This window comes from Xiphophorus hellerii, chromosome 1 (genome assembly GCF_003331165.1).
Source record: "Xiphophorus hellerii strain 12219 chromosome 1, Xiphophorus_hellerii-4.1, whole genome shotgun sequence".
NCBI classification, from domain to species: Eukaryota; Metazoa; Chordata; class Actinopteri; order Cyprinodontiformes; family Poeciliidae; genus Xiphophorus; species Xiphophorus hellerii.
The window spans coordinates 22,052,803-22,068,750 of record NC_045672.1 but is presented as its reverse complement, the minus strand read 5'-3'; the positions used below and the strand labels follow the sequence as shown (position 1 = coordinate 22,068,750).

Below are 15,948 nucleotides of genomic sequence, written 5' to 3'. Positions count from 1 at the left end.
CATATTTTACTACTCACTTTGCCCTTGGTTATGTTTAGAAATAACACACACTTTTCTTCTTCTCTTGTTTTTTTTTCAACCCAAAGTATTCATCTTATATCTTCATGTATGTCTTCTAGAAAGCAAAATGTTTGTTAGGCCTGAAATATTTACTGATTTGCAAATTGACCGGGACCAGTCCAGACCTATTCCACAATAAAAACAACTTTATTTATTGGATTTAAATATTGTTTGTAGACTCCCTGTTGTCAAATGCATGAAATCCCATGTTATGCACGACTACAAATATAGTTGTTGTTTTTTTTTTTTAATCACAGCAGTTTGGCTCCTCCGCTTACATACCTTTAGACAATGCTTAGATAGCACTTTCACAGAACTTAAAGCAACACTGAGAAATGGTTGCATACCTTGGAGAAGAAAATTCCTGATTAAAAAGCAAAAGTGGTTGTAACTTCAGACACATTGGCTTCAGACAGACAGCACGTTGCTCAATGTGTTGCTCAACATTTTGCCACCATCTATTGTCACAAAAGCCCCTTGGTCTATGAAAATATGGAAATATTTCAGAGCTTGAATAAGATACTAATAAGTGAGATTTGATTTCGTGATCAATTAACAAAACTGCCTCATCGTTAGCAACATTTAATCTTTTTAACTTTTTCTGCATGCTGCTTTTCTTGTTATAACATTTTTTTTATTTGCTTTTGTCTGCATCACAGACTGGATGCTGTCTAGCATCCAGACCATGCTGATGTAAACAGTTAAGCTAAGTTGCATTCTGTACTTTGCTGGTTGAGGGACCAGTGAGCTTTATTATACTGGGGGGAGTTGAGGATAACATGGAACATACGTAGGTCAGTTAATCAGGGGATTAAGACCAGCTGTGTTCAAAAGAAAACAGACTGACTGAATGGAGGTGAATAAAAAACACAAAGGAAGCTGAACTAGTCACAAAGAAACCAAGGTGAAAACTAACAATCATCTAAGAGACACTAAAATGCACAAATAGAACACAAGAAGCACAAAGGAATGAACTGATACAACAACACTTTCAAGCAATAACGGACACAGAGAAATGAACTGAGTACAGCTAAATATTTCGAGTTTGTTATTCTATTTTTTCTCAACCAAACTTTTTAACCCTGTATCTTTGGGTTAGCTCAAAATTCAAAATGGAATAACGAGGTTTGACCAGTGATCTGAAAATTTGAAATATCTCTGAAAGCCTGATTCAAATGATTGCATGACCTCCTCGGCTGCAGAAACCTGCAAACCACCCACTTAATTAAGCCAGGTATGTAGCAGGAGGAAAACATCTAAAACATGCAGGGCAGTGGTCCCTCAGGACCCAAAATGAGAAACACTTATTTAGAGGAAGGATTTTTATTGTCTAAAGGTGTGACTCTCTGTCCTACATGTTTTAGATTCCAGCACATCTAATTTGAATGACTGCATCGCCCGTTCTTCATGCAGTTAGTGGTGCTGAAGTCTGTTAATCACGTAGTTATTAGAATTAGGTTGGGGGCTGCAAGTGCACCTAAAACAAACAGGACAATGAGGATTCAGGACCAGAGTAGAGAAACATTGGCCTAAAGCTAAGTGAAATATTCAATTTAACCAACATGTAAGGAAGGTTTTACTGCCACTGTGGTTCAAAACTGTCCTCATAATGGATCTTGTGGATCTCGCCAGCAAATACACTATCCACAGACATTCGTAGCATCCAGGAACAGGCAGAGAACATTCAGTTTAATGCCAAACTTGCAAAACAAGTTGCACTGGAAACCTGAGCACATGACACAAGTCAGTGTGTGTCGGTACAAGAAAGCCTGTGAAGTTATATTCAAATTTTCCAGCAAGTGAGTACAGGCCAGTCTTCAGAAGAGTCTTGACAGGTGTTATAGTGAGTAAGCATCTCTGATTTTTCAGAACATGTCAAAACTCTACAAGAGAGAACAAGCCTTCACTGAAATTGGGGCGGGGGGACAAAAGGTGTGGGAAGAAAGGCAACTGAAAGCAGAAGTACATTCAGCAGGTTTACTCTCAGGTTAATTTTAATGGTGGCATTTTGTAAGGCGGGAAAAAGTGCAACAGTAAAAAGGCTCTGGGATTGCTTTATTAACAGCTTTACTGTTGTGCTGCACCACTGACATCTTTATGCATTTACAGAATAAATTTAACACACAACATGAGCACATAAAACTTTTCTTAGGTGTGCCATTTTTTCTCCATCTGTTCACACCATAAACATGGAGTCCTCTCCTTTAACAATACATGGAGAACGAGACAGCATATTTCACACAGGCATTACCAGCATATTTTAGAAAGTACTAAGAACATATAAGCATACATTCACAAGAACATAAGGGCATGCATTTGCAAAAAAAGAAGAAATCATTTCATTCATAATGTACAAAATACTTTCTTCATGCAAACAGAAGAAACTTTACAAACAGATTTTATTTCTGTCATCAGTGGTTGATGTAAAATCACCACTTCAAAAGCTACTGATTAAGAAAGAAAAGCAGGTGTGTATTTTTTGTGTTTTCATTTTGTAGTCAGAAAACCTGGTAAAAAGCAGCTACTTGTCACTATTTGCTTCATATGGAGGGTCTGAGAATCTAATGCATCCTGTTTTAAATTTTTCCCAACCGCTAACGTTTTCCCATGATGTGTGCCGTGCGCCAGTTCCACCCTATGAAGCTTACCAGAAAAACCCTCTGTTGTAAACAACCATCCTCCACTGCAAAGACAGAAGTGCCGATCCAAACCACATGGCTGTTAATGTTAATTCAATATGTGGAAGCGTGGCCAACATGACTGAACTGCTTCAGTCACTTCCTAAGCTGCTATTGTTAAAACTACAGTCAGACTGCAGTTCTAAAATAGGGCGGAAAATTGACATCATCGTTCACAACTTATGGTTCTGTGTGCTGATGGGCATGATGGAAAATCTACCGGAGGGAATCACAAAATCAGATGACCCCAAAATTACTATGTCGACAACTCCAGAAGACACAGGTGGAGCTCTCCACAATCACCTGGCTTGATGACCAAAATCTATGAGTCTGAAGGATTGTGTGGGTCAGCAGGATAATAGCACCACAGTGGTGCAACTGTATTAATTACTTTTCACTCTGTATTTCAGTACCAAGTCATTAATTTGCACAACAATGCCTTAATAACTGTTAAAGGGGTCATTAAGCACATAGTGCCACTGTACAACATAAGTAACTATATGATCTTCAGTTGTTTCAATAAATAAAATTAGAACACGATGTAAAGCTTAAAAAGTCAATTTTACATAATATTTCTCTTTAACTTGTGTACTGTATATGTTGGACAAGAATTTGAGGACTGTGAATGTGAACTTTTTTATGGGGTGTGAGAGCAATCTTTATCCTCTTATCCTTGCAGAGCGCCCATCTGCCTATCTCCAGCAGTCACTGGTAGAAAGGTGCGGTACACAATTGTGTGGGAAAGTTACACTAGCCCAGAGAGAAATCACTTGCGCACAGGGAGAAAAAAAAAATCTATAGATTTGGATGTGTACCAAGAATCTTCTTGCTGCAAGGCAACAGCGCTAACAAGTGTACCATTGTGCGACACGCAACACTCCCTGATTCTTGGCTGGGGATTTTTAAATTAAAACATTTTTAATTGAAAAAGAAAATGAAGCCCAATATATTTCAAACTCACTCATTGTTTGTCACTAAACAGTATTTTGGCATGTTGTTGTAGCTTTGTTAACATAACAAAATCCAGTAACTGCCTGCTCTTTTTCTGTTTTTCAGTTTCTGCTAATAAAACCCAGTTCCTAAAAAATGCACGGCTTGACCTCAAACTGAAACTGTTATCATTGAACTCTTTGAGCTCTTCAAGCAAAGAGCTGACACTTTTAATCTTTATGGATTAACTACATATCTTATAGTGCAAGAGTTAACAACAATGAAAGTCAAAACATGCTGTCGAGCAGGTACTCATGGAAGTTTTGTAACTCCTGTTTGGAGATAATGTTTGCAAAGAGAACTGCAAAAAGAAGAGCATAAAAAAATCGTACTTAGGTTTGATGCATAATCCTGTTTGCTAACAAAAAAAAGCTGGCACTGTGTTTTATAATGCAACATTATGAATACATGGCAAATGATTCAACAAACTTCAAACAGATTTGTCTAAAATAACATAAATAAAAAGAAAATCCATGAGCAGGATCAACAGAGGCGTTTACGCTTGATTTGTTTAATACTGTGGTGTGTGTTTTTATTACTGGATATCTTACAAAAGCAGTCTGTTACTTGCTTTATTTCTTGGCCTCTTTTGTGACATGCTTTCCATTAAAAGTATGGTGGAACTGCTTTCATTCATAACCAGATCTTCGACTTACTTGATTTAATGTGTTTTCTGTATCTCTCAAAAAACAGATATGTTTTCTTTTTACAACTCATAACGAGTTTCATGTTTTTGAAACAGAGCTGTAGTAAAGGTTCTAGAAACCAATTGTTCCTAGAACCAACCTAATTCTTAAATAGAGTCTACCTGTGCGTTTCAGGTTTCAATTAGGTCATGTGGCCTACTTAAATTTTGACTAAGTGGGGCTCTTGTTTTTAGTTCTTCGTTCATCTGTTGAGAATCTGAGCCTTTAATAATAAAAACAACATAAGTCACAAGGATCCCCCTTGGCAAATTGAGGAGTAAAACTGAACTTGTTTTATGTCAATCAGAACAAGTGCAGACGAAGAAATTGACTCATTGTATTGATATAAACGTCTTCTGACACAACTGCCAAGAAACTATCAAATGAATGTGCCACAGAGCTTGTAAAGTAAAGGTGGTTAGTTGGTAAATCATAAAGAATGCACAATCTAAAGGACAAAGGTAATCACAGTTGACCCAAGCATGCGGGGCATTTCAGCTCATTAAAAAAGAATGCATATGCACAGGGGGAAGGAAAAATATTCAGTCTTTTTGATGGGTTGTTGAAAAGCATCGTTCTTCTTCATCTTCTTCCTCTGTTTCTTCATCTCTTGTATTGGGAACAGAGGTTAGAAGCAGAGTGTCGGCGTGTACTTCTTCATCATCAGACTGGATCACTGGTGTGTCGGCTCCGCCTGCACTGGTAACACTGGAACCAGATGATGTTGAAGAAAATCGAGACTGGGATCCACGGTAGACTTCGTTTTGCCTTTGCAGCGGTGCTCGTTCCCTGTAGACAACCTCTGCTTCTTCATCCACCTCATCTTCATCATCGTCCTCACAATCTATAGCTAGGTGAACAACATGTTACAGTCATTTTTATCAGATTTAGATTTTTAAATAAATAAATATTAAATTAAAATGCACAGAGAAGAGCCTAAAATGTGATTGTGTTGTTTAATTGCAATGTTAGTGTCCACAAGATATGTGAATCGTTTTACACTCCGCTTTTCACAACTTTAATATTCATCAGAAGAACTTTAATATTCTTTTGTTGTTGATTTTGCGTCATATTTGGGTCAAATATGATGCTCACAAATTTCACCACCTTGACAAAAATGCCAGTTACTTTTGAACAAAAGTAACCTCAGTGCATAATAGCTGCTGCCGTTATGCTTGACTGTGGGCGTGTTCATCTTTGGGTATTTTTGCACCAAATTACCGTCTAGAATTGTGGCCTAGATGTTCAACTTTACACACATTTCCCTGAAAATGTTTATGGGATTATACATCCTGGCATAATCAAAACAATACCTGGGGCTTCTTGAGTGTCGGCCTTTTGACAGCTTCACTAACTAGTTTCATCAATTACAGGCTGAATTACATCAGAGTTACAGAGCAACAAGAGCATTAAGGCATTTACAACCCGATAGAAGGATTTCAAAATTAACTCTATAGCAGAACCAATGAGATATGTTAGAAGCAGCAGCGTTCTGAACAAGCTGAAGGCATAGAAAAGAGGCCTGGGTGACCCTATCGTAAAGTTTTCTTCTTTATGACTGATAACTCTGCACAAACAAATGCTTTTAATTTGCTGTCTGAGCTATGGCTTTAGGCAAAGAATGCAAATGAAAGAGAAAGAAGAAAATCCATCAGGGACAGCTGCTCTCTGCGTTAGGTTAATCAGACTGATTGTAACTGTCACATCAGCTGAAGTGGACAGAATTCTGCAATTCAAACACATGAAATTCATATTTCAATGAATCATGAATTTAATGTGCCCACTTATGCAGCCAGATTACTGCAATGTTTTTTTACACCTCCACTTTGAAAAATATTTTTTCAGAAGAATTGGGCGGGTATTGTAGATGAGATTAATTATCACACTCATCTATTTTATAGCACATAACCCTGCATTTTTCACACGAGTGTTCACACATTTCCCTCTTTCCAAGTTCTGACATTTACTAGAAAACATATCTGCCTCTAATAAAATAAAATTGCTATGTGGTTGGAAAAAAACTCCAATAAAAGTCAGAAATCTTTGAAATTGCACCTTTTAAAAAGATGCCGTAACAATTAAAAGATCTTAAAAGAAAAGAATATCAGTAGTAAACAGAGGTGGTTTTAATGATGGATTTAGCTGATTTTTTCCCCCTACCTTTCAAAAAAATAAATGTTGCTGTCATGAGAACAGGTCATAACAAAGATCCTCTTAACCTGTGATGGAAAGACTAACGCTTGCCACTCCTAATATTTCATGCAGTTACTTGGCAGCCCATAAATAAATTTGTATTGAACTATACTATACACAGGTGTCAAACTCCAGGAAGGCCACTGCCCTGCAACCTTTAGATGTGCCTCTGCGGCACCACAACTGAATAGGATAATTAGGTCATTAGCAAGGCTCTGGAGAACTTGTCTACACAAGAAGGAGGCAATTAAGTCATTTCATTCCAGTGTTTTGTAGCTGTGGCACATCTAAAAGCTGCAGGACAGCGTCCCTCGAGGACTGGAGTTTGACACCCCTGAACTATACTCAAACTAAGGCAGATAATTGGAAGTTGGCTTGGGTCCTGGTGTTGGAATGTTAGCTCCATTAAACTGATTTTCCCTGGGGCAGTAGGTGTGGTTTGTCTTCTATAGGTGCAATCAGATTCCATGAAATTTGAGTCTTATGTCTTGAGGCCAAGTCACCTCTTCTTTTACCCTTGTCTTCCTAGTATTCTCTCTCAGCAGTTTATGTTTTGTTTCACACTGGGGAAGTAGTTTCTATGCTAAAATTTTGAAAGGTTAAACAATGTCAAAGGGATAGATGTATATATGCCAGGATGTGGAGAATAGCATGTTTTGTATACAGATGTATAACATTTTTAGTTACTGATCAGCAAGTAAAAATGTTTTTTTGTTGCGCACCTGGTAGTGGAGATGTTAGGGCTCCTTCATCACCAACTGAGCTTGAGTTGAGGAACACGTCAAGGGCTTCTTGATCTGATATATCCATCAGATCCATCTGCTCCAGAGTGTCCACGTTCACCTCCATAGATGAAATACTGCCCATCGGGGCTGCACCGGATCAATGCATAGAAAAGAAAATTCATATGTAAATCATGGACATACAGACACTTTTAAAAAAGTAACTGTTCTTTAAAATTAGTCATGTTTGAGTTTTTTTGTTCTTTTTTCCCCCCCCAATGTGTTCCTACTGGCAGTGTCCTGACAGCCAAGGAGACGCTTACACAAGTAGATAGATAGATAGATAGATTGAGCAAATATAATATACAATTCTACAGGATATAAATACATAACTGTTCCATCAAAATCTATATAATCATGATATAATAGGGACTTATATTTGAACCAGAAGGCAATATTTTGAACATTCTCATTCACTTCGATTTGAGATTTACTTCGCCTAGGAGCAGAAGGTACTCACGTTTCCTGCAGTCGACCTGTAGGTGTGTAGAGGGCAGGTAGTTGTCCACATCATGCTGGTAGACATCTTCGAAGAACCGTTGCCTGTCTCTTAGCTTCATGTGCTGAGCAGAATCATTGTTGTACAAACTCTGGGAATTGTCCTTTTCAGCTGAGCATCAAACGACATAAAGAAAACAGTCATGAAGAAATATTCTTCACTTCCTGTGAGTTAATGTACTCTGTCTTGAAATTTATTTTTTTTTATTTACAGAAAAATAACCTAACCACAAGAATAATTACCATAGCATTTTAAATCTTTTGGGCTTGTTTTCTAAAAAGTTTAGCTTTTGGCAATTATTTTAGAAATGTATGTGATCACCTTTGTGTGTATCTGCCTGTGTTTGTCTTTCAGTGACTCATAGGGAAGTTCTGGTTTCATTTGCAAAATATGTGGTCAACTAATGCTGTTGCCTTTCAAAGGAGCTGTTAAAGAGTTTAGTCTCTGAATAGCTGTCTGACACTGAAAGAGTCAGAACAAGTCCAGCCTGTTACTACATTTGGCAAAGCCTTGTTTTGCTGCCACACCTTCATTTTAAAAGGTGTCGGAAAACTGATTCTGACTGATTCTTCAATAAGAGTCAGTTATTGACTCTTATTGAGACAATAATTTCAAATAAACTTCAACTGAACCTTATGATAAAAATTAGTTATTTAGTAGTATATCATTGAAATCTATAATTCCCTAACATGTGTGTATATGGTAATTTTCTGACGCTGTGATAAATTAGTTTGTTCTGTTGCTTGTCATTGAACCAAGTTATTTCACAGTGATAGTAGTCTGACCTCTAGTGTTCATCATTAGTTTCACACTCAGTGTCTTGTTTGACAGCAAATTTACATATATAAAAAATACACACGCACGCCCACCCACCCCCGCACACACAAGCCCACGCCTGCACACGCCCACACACACGCATCCACACATATTGCAAATAAAATCTGGATAATTTTTCTTTCTGTGTTGGTAGGTGTGTCCATTTTAATTTAGCAAGTCTGAAATAGAATAGAACAGAAAACCTTAAATAAGAAAAAAAAAATTAAATACATTATTATAGGAACATCTGTTCCAACTGTAAGCTTGTCTAATCGGACAGTGACTTTCAATAAGCCGACAGGCCCTGGTTGCATAAGCATGCCGTGTCCTCCTCAGTACACAGTGACTCTCCCCTGGGCTCCTCCAGCTGACACTTTTACTCATGTCACAAGTGTTTTGTACATGTACAAGAGTTTAAATATTGTTGTCCAGCTAATTTAAGGGTGTAATTATGCCTTTATTGTTAGTTTGTCAACATGAAGCGTCTAGGGTTAACAAGTTTTCATGATGCACAAAAGAAGCATCTTGATAGTTTTTGGCACCATTGTTCTCCTGTTGAAATCCATCTCTTGCAGCGCATATGTGTCACCCAGCTTTTCTCTTCCTGGACAGCTCCATCTCTAGAGAACTGGCTTGTCATTGTGCCAGTCATTTTTTGACTGCCCTGGAGGCGTGTGTGTCCACTGTCAGCCACTAACCATAACCCTTTATTCTGTCACTCAAACAGTCCCTGGAGTCTGTAAAAAAAAAATAAATAAATCAGCTGTTTACAGTCTCTGATGTTTCAGCAGTTAGTGGAAATCTTGACATAAACTTTCGGTTTCCGAGGCATGTTTGTAATGACACAAAATTTCATGTAAATACAATGGCTAGATGAACTGAGTGTTGCTACATAGGTATGGTTTACTCTTAAATTTATGTTAACTCCCATGGTAAAACATTTCCCTTTTTTTGGAATGTGCTTAATATATAATGACTAGTGTGGTTGTCTTTACTCTTGTGAAACTGTTGAGAGGATTGAACAACTTTTTTCAACCTTCTTAGCAGAATGATTACCTTTGATGTTAACATAATTGTACCTATCATGAGGTGAAAATGCTGATTGATGAGAAGAAGTGTGAAATATTTTTTTAAAAATCGAGACAGGATTAAGGTTAAATCACTGCCTATCCTCAGAATAATCTTTTTCTGTATTCTGATATGTGCATAGATGGGATTTATCACTACTTCATGGGTTGGGTAAATCTTGTAAATCAGCATAAAAAATACTGCTGTAAATTATTAAATATATAAATATGCAAACACGTTTTTGTTTTTAGGCTTATGAGGGACTGAAATCGAAGGCTGCAGTTTTGAATATATTACAACAGTGACCTTGAAACACCTACTGGATAAACTAATCTTCAAATGATGTCACACTTTGTTAGTGATATGGGCAACATGCCACTCTGCCCATGGTGCACTGCTTGAGGAGCTGCATAATTACTACAAAAAATGCATATTTTGTTTTATTTCATCATTTTAAAGGTGCACTTCTTTATATTAAAATATAAAATCTTAGAGACACCAATTAAGCAAGCAATATCACGACACTAAACCTTCTTGCTGTTGGTTTCTGGTTTGATCAAACCCTTACAAAAAGATGTTTGGAACTTTGAAAGAGATCTCAAAAAGGAAGAAAGAAATTTGGGAACAAAAACTTGTAGCCAACTTCCTCTGAAAAGTCAACATGAACAAAAATATGATTAGATCTGACTCAGCCTCTGTCGTCCTACAGAAACCCCCATACAGCAGAGGAACAATGTAATCAGGTCAGAGCATTTAGCCAGTTAAAACTAAATGCATTTTTTGGGAGACCGGTCTTCACATAAGAAGTCCCTGTCACATCATGACCATGAGGCAGGAGTGGAAAGTTTAAAATAAATAAAGCCATCACTGAAGGCATAGGCTTGATGATGATGAAACTACACAGCTTATGTAAACCTCACTTTTTGCCTGTTGGCTTCTTTCTCTCTCTGTGACTCTTGCTTGCCATCTTTCTCTGCCCATGCATCTAAAAATCACACTGCATTACTCAAGATGAGATGACCAATGGTCAGATCCAACCCACATGCAGGATCAGCTGTGTGCCCTCATCTGCTTCTCTCTGCGTGGGCTGATAACATATATGTAGAAGAGTGACTCATCTAGACAACCTCTGAGCTTCCTATCTTTCTGCAGTGGAGGGTTTGTAGGTGATCTTCATGCAAATTGGCTGAGAATGCAGTTGTACTTGTCCTTGTTATCAAAATGTCTTTCTTCTTCTTCACACTGGGAAATCCCTCACTTTTGGCATGAGATTTTAAAACGCAGACCATCTTAACAGTTCTGCTAAAATCAAATTGATTTTTCACTCCAGCCATCCCCTACTAACAGTTGAAGCAATGTTTTCCAAAAGCCATTTGGAGGAAAGTGTAATACAATAATGTCAATGAAACCAGGCAACCCCTTGCACATAGAGTGCTGTCTTACCCTTTAACCAGGGAAAAGAACACAGGTCATGTGGAAAATATGAGCTGTGGATTTGTCAGTGACCAGAGAATATCAGCTGTGACATGACGTTTGTTTTGTTTTGGAGGTTCTGTCCTTGGGATTCTAACAGACATAAACGGAAAAAAAGGAAAAACATGCATGTAGACAAATGGAGAAGTAAAAGCTTGAAATGTGTGGGTTTTTCTCAAATTCAGGAAATACACAGTATTCCTGTTGCATGTAATTCCGTGCAATTGTTCCAATAACTGACAATACATACAAAGTGTTTATATAAGTTTTAATTGATATGGAGGCCAAGGACAAATGGCCCATGCTTCTACTGGTGCTAAATTTGTAGCTTTATCTTATTTGACTTTGAAAATCCTTTGATTTTTGTTCATGGCTCATGTCCTTTACTCATAAATCCCATAATTCCCTTTGTTAGCCCACATTAAACTATCATTGCTTAAGTCTTACTGTTGCATAACACAAGCACAGTCCTCAAGCTGTATCCTTCAGTACCCAGGAATGGACTCTTTCTGTTTTGTACCGCCTGACAACATTGCTCACATAATTATTTTTAATGTCTGGAAATGTAGCTAGGACTCTTTACTTCACTGAGTTTGCCATGGAGGGTTAAATTATGGAAGAATAAAAAATAGAACAATTTTTAAGAAGGCACAAAATTGTCATGCAATTTGACTCTGGCACATGTAGGTCCTAGTATAAAGTAACTGTAGTGTCAGTGATTTGTAAGAAAAAGCTTTGCTATTTGCTTGCCTCAGCTAAGTTACATGCAGTAAAATACAAAGGCAAGTCATGCAATATTTTTGCATTTACTTTATGCTGAACCCCCCCCCCCCAAGTACTTAAAGTAATTCATAGATATATATGTACTTTACTTGGTCAATTTATATACTAAAATTAGCTTTTCAGTAAAATTCTAACTTATTGAATATGACTATTTTGTTTAAATAATTGACATTGTTGTAAAATCAGTCCACTCTGGAAAAAAGAACAATTCAAGTGCATTATTAAAAGACCAAGAAGATAATGACATTCATGCCTATGATGACTGTATATAAACTTTTCACTATTAAAAAACCTTTTGGATTGATCAGATCATCTGCACATGTAGAGGGGTGAAAAACAAGTTAGTAAACAAAACCAAGAAGTAAGAAAATAGGCACCCCAACATAATTTTTCATTTTGTATCTTTAATTTCTCATCGTAATAAGTTCTGTTGTGTTATTTCAGTTAGTCCATGCAATTCTACACATGGCCGCTAGGGGCGCTGACGCGTTAGTGACCAAGAAAAGATTGAGCACACCAGAAGAATAAATCTTCCTGTTGAAGGTAAAAGGAGCTCAACGTGTGTCCCGTCTTTTCTATATCGCAGGTCAGTAAAAATGTATGTTGATGCATAAATGTGGTGTCCAAGAATTAAGAGGTTATAGACTCGAGAGTCAACTGGTGGATCACTTTGTACAGCTTTGGATGGACATTGTGTAGAAAACGGGACGTATTTCTGGAGGCTAACTAATGCTAATGCGAGCGAACACTGTACATGTGTTGAGCTAGCTGAGAAGCAGTTGAAGGACTAGAGATTGAATTCATTTTGAACTTACTGTATTTTTCACTTTTGAAACAGTAAAAGATATTTTTCTGGTGTCTTTTCTTTATGGGCTATTTCAATAACACAGAAACAATGTTGTCAAACTCAATGAGTATATGTTGTGCAGAATAAAAATTGTAAAAGCTATTAAAATAGTTAAAAGCAAATCCATATATTTTTATTTTGAAAGTTAAAAATATTAAAGGTCTGAGGAAAAGGGACAAGGTATTTGAGTTAAAACAAAGCTAATTGGTTTGGATAATTAAAAGCTATCTAAAATATTTTGTCATTCAACAAAATTCCGAATGTTAAAATAATTCTCGTTCGGTTTAAAGGGATATTGCAGTCATTTGTAATGTACTGAATCGAAGGGTTATTTGTTGAAATTATACAGTGATACCTGAAGTATTTGATATGAAGTATTGCATATGTAGTGTTGTATATGGAGTACGGTCATCAAGAGAAGAATAAATCTTCCTGTTGAAGGCAAAAGGAGCTCAACGTGTGTATCTCGTCTTTTCTATATCGCAGCATCACACGTTGAGGGAAGATCATCTACTACATTAGCCTCAGCCATCCGAGGTTGCAGGGTAACACATGTTTATATCAAGAAATTTAAGTCAGTATAAGCTCAGGAGTTAAGGGTAGGACTAAAGGTGACAATTAAGCTAAACCACTTTATTTTTTCCCTATCTTCTTTTTATACCTCCTAGCACTAATTAGTTTTTATTTTTCACCACAGTGTCCAAAAAATCCATACTTCTCCTGCATTTCCCAAAGATAAAGAAACTGCATATGCTGTTTCTTCTCTTTTCAGCTGCAGTTTTCACTCCCAGTCTCCCATTTCCAGAATGAAAATATTTCAACTGTGCCATTTAGTGCTGCAGTTATATTTCACTCTGTGGCATCACACTGAAAGCAGGGAACAAATGTTCCTATTGAACCTGTAAGTCACATGGCGCAGCATTCACTTCCCTTGTGGCAAGTGGCTAGAAATCCCATGATCATCTCTCTGATACCAGCGAACCCAGAACTGGAGACCTGAGAAAGCTGCTAAAGCTGTCATGCAGCATGGCCACTTTCATCTGACAGCCCATCTATCTCCTCCCTTCTCCTCCTCCTTCCACTTATTCGCCTCCTGGGATCCCCATGATTGTGTCACCCATCTATGCTGCCACATATTTTTGAGAAATTACTACCCTTATTTATCAGGCCAGGCGCTGCTTTTTTGCACGCCTCTTAGCCACAGAAGTCCATCAAACATAAATCATTTATGAGTGAGATCACTGCACCGCAATTGTTACCTCCCTCCTGCCTCCTCCCCAACCCCCCAAACACACATATCCATAAACCCACAGCCACATCGCAGAAAGTAAATCAAGTCTGGCCATTAATGCTGTCCTGCTTCTTTCTTCTATAACCATCCCATCAGGCAGCCTGTGTAATAGTACATAGTACACACACACACACACACACACACATATATATATATATATATATATACAGTATATATATATATATATATATATATCAAATACTAATTTGAACTCATTTGGATGACCTCCAACAGTGCCCACCACTGCTCTGGCTGAAGCCTAGATTAACGCTTGTACTCATCCCCATACATATGTATTCACAGCGAGTTTCATATCTCTTATTTCTCATTATACTTCAGCAAAACAGTTACTCTAGAGTAATTTAATATATCAGAAAGAAAAGCAGTATGAAGGTAAGTTGTAATGTACAGTCCTCATGTAAAGACTTTCTTGGCTTTACCTTTGTCAGGCATAAAGAATTAGTTCTCATCCCTTCCCGCTGATTAAATCTCAACTGTATCGACATTGTTGCACCACCATCAAGGCTGTCAGGCTAATTTAGCCATGCCAGACAGGACCGTCAGCTATTATTATCACTTTGGACAATGAGACTTTTTATGTCCTCCTAATGAGGGCTGGAAGCAAAGGGATAATTAGGAAGGAAAAGGATGAGCTTACATAAGTAGGTTTTGGTGTTTTTGGGAAAGAATGAAAAGATATATCCTTGGGTTCAGTTTTCTAATCAACATAGATTTAGGAAAATTACAAAACAGTGTTTTATGAGAGTTATGATATAAGAATTAAAGTAGGACAGTCAGTATTAATCAAAGTTTCATTACAGAGCTCACAGATTTTAAATGACTTGTAATGAAGAAGACAAAGCTGTTCCAAAGTTTATGTTAAGATTTCATTTTATCTTAATGTACTCAATATATTGTATCAAAAGAAGAGATTTTAATGCAATTTCAGTTACACTTTAGTAGATGAGAGTAATGCGAATAATAACAGTACAGGAAAGAAGATACTAAAGATCAACTTATTGGCACTTTGTCTGCATCTGCACTTGTAACAGAGTAAATGCTACATTGGTTATACTCACACGCCAGACGCTTGTTGTGGTTTGTCGAGCCAGTAGATGACATGATCCAGTAATGTGGGACTGGCTGAAGACTGTTTACCTTTGACTGAGTGTGTACTTTTTCTCCTGTCAAGGCTCCAGGAAAGGATGCTGGTGCGAGTGGAGTGGATAGTCATCTAGTCATTGCATTTCTCCTGACTTCAGTGCCCTGAACCATCAATGATAGTACGCTCACATTCCCCTTTAACTCTCTTTCTTCTTCCCTGCTCTGCCTTTTTGCTGTGTTCGCTGACTCCTTCCCTCCCCCTCTGTTTGATTAGTTGTTTTTTTTCCCCAGGTTTTCCCTCTCACTGCTTCTCACTCTCATCTTGGCTGTTTTGCAGAGTCCCTCTCTCACACACACATACTGTATATATAGACACACATGCTCTCTTACTCACTCTGTCAGACTGGCTAAGTAGGGTTGTAAGAAGCTGTACAGCTTAGATGTGATGTATGTGGGGGTGTGCGTGGGTGTGTGTGTTGAGGGGATGAGTGAGGCAGTGTGGTCTGTACCAACTGATGACAGTGGGGGTCAACAGGATCAGGAGGAGGTTTTTACATAATATTGTAGAGTAAGCCATTTCAGCCATTTTTAGTTTTACTTAATATTTCCATCTTTTAATAATTGCTGCTGGTAAAAAGAGAATTGTAGTAAAAAAAAAAGTTCTACATAATTAATTAT

General features: G+C 37.6%; 1 protein-coding gene across 3 annotated transcripts; it reads right to left on the bottom strand.

Moving 5' to 3' along the window:
- Positions 1-2,096: 2,096 nt before the first annotated feature.
- On the bottom strand, positions 2,097-15,716 carry LOC116721902 (dysbindin-like). Of its 3 annotated transcripts, none has more exons than XM_032566040.1 (4): positions 15,246-15,716; positions 7,850-7,999; positions 7,330-7,479; positions 2,097-5,258 (listed from the first exon to the last, which is right to left on the bottom strand). In XM_032566040.1, exons 1-4 carry the CDS (start codon positions 15,286-15,288, stop codon positions 4,957-4,959), a joined length of 645 nt encoding a protein of 214 aa, XP_032421931.1. In that variant the 5' UTR covers positions 15,289-15,716; the 3' UTR covers positions 2,097-4,956. The 3 variants fall into 3 exon arrangements, with proteins under 3 accessions (XP_032421931.1, XP_032421852.1, XP_032422004.1); XM_032565961.1 differs by having other exon boundaries at positions 2,097-5,264; positions 15,246-15,713; XM_032566113.1 differs by lacking the exon at positions 15,246-15,716 and adding an exon at positions 8,210-8,355 and having other exon boundaries at positions 2,097-5,264.
- Between the last annotated feature and the right edge of the window lie 232 nt (positions 15,717-15,948).

Coding starts and splice junctions, on each gene's coding strand:
- LOC116721902 (XM_032565961.1), bottom strand. CDS start 15,288: ATGTCATCTACTGGCTCGACAAACCACAACAAGCGTCTGGCGT. Junction 7,480..7,849: donor ACAGGTCGACTGCAGGAAAC/GTGAGTACCTTC, acceptor GATCCGGTGCAG/CCCCGATGGGCAGTATTTCA. Junction 5,265..7,329: donor CCTAACATCTCCACTACCAG/GTGCGCAACAAA, acceptor TTGTTCACCTAG/CTATAGATTGTGAGGACGAT.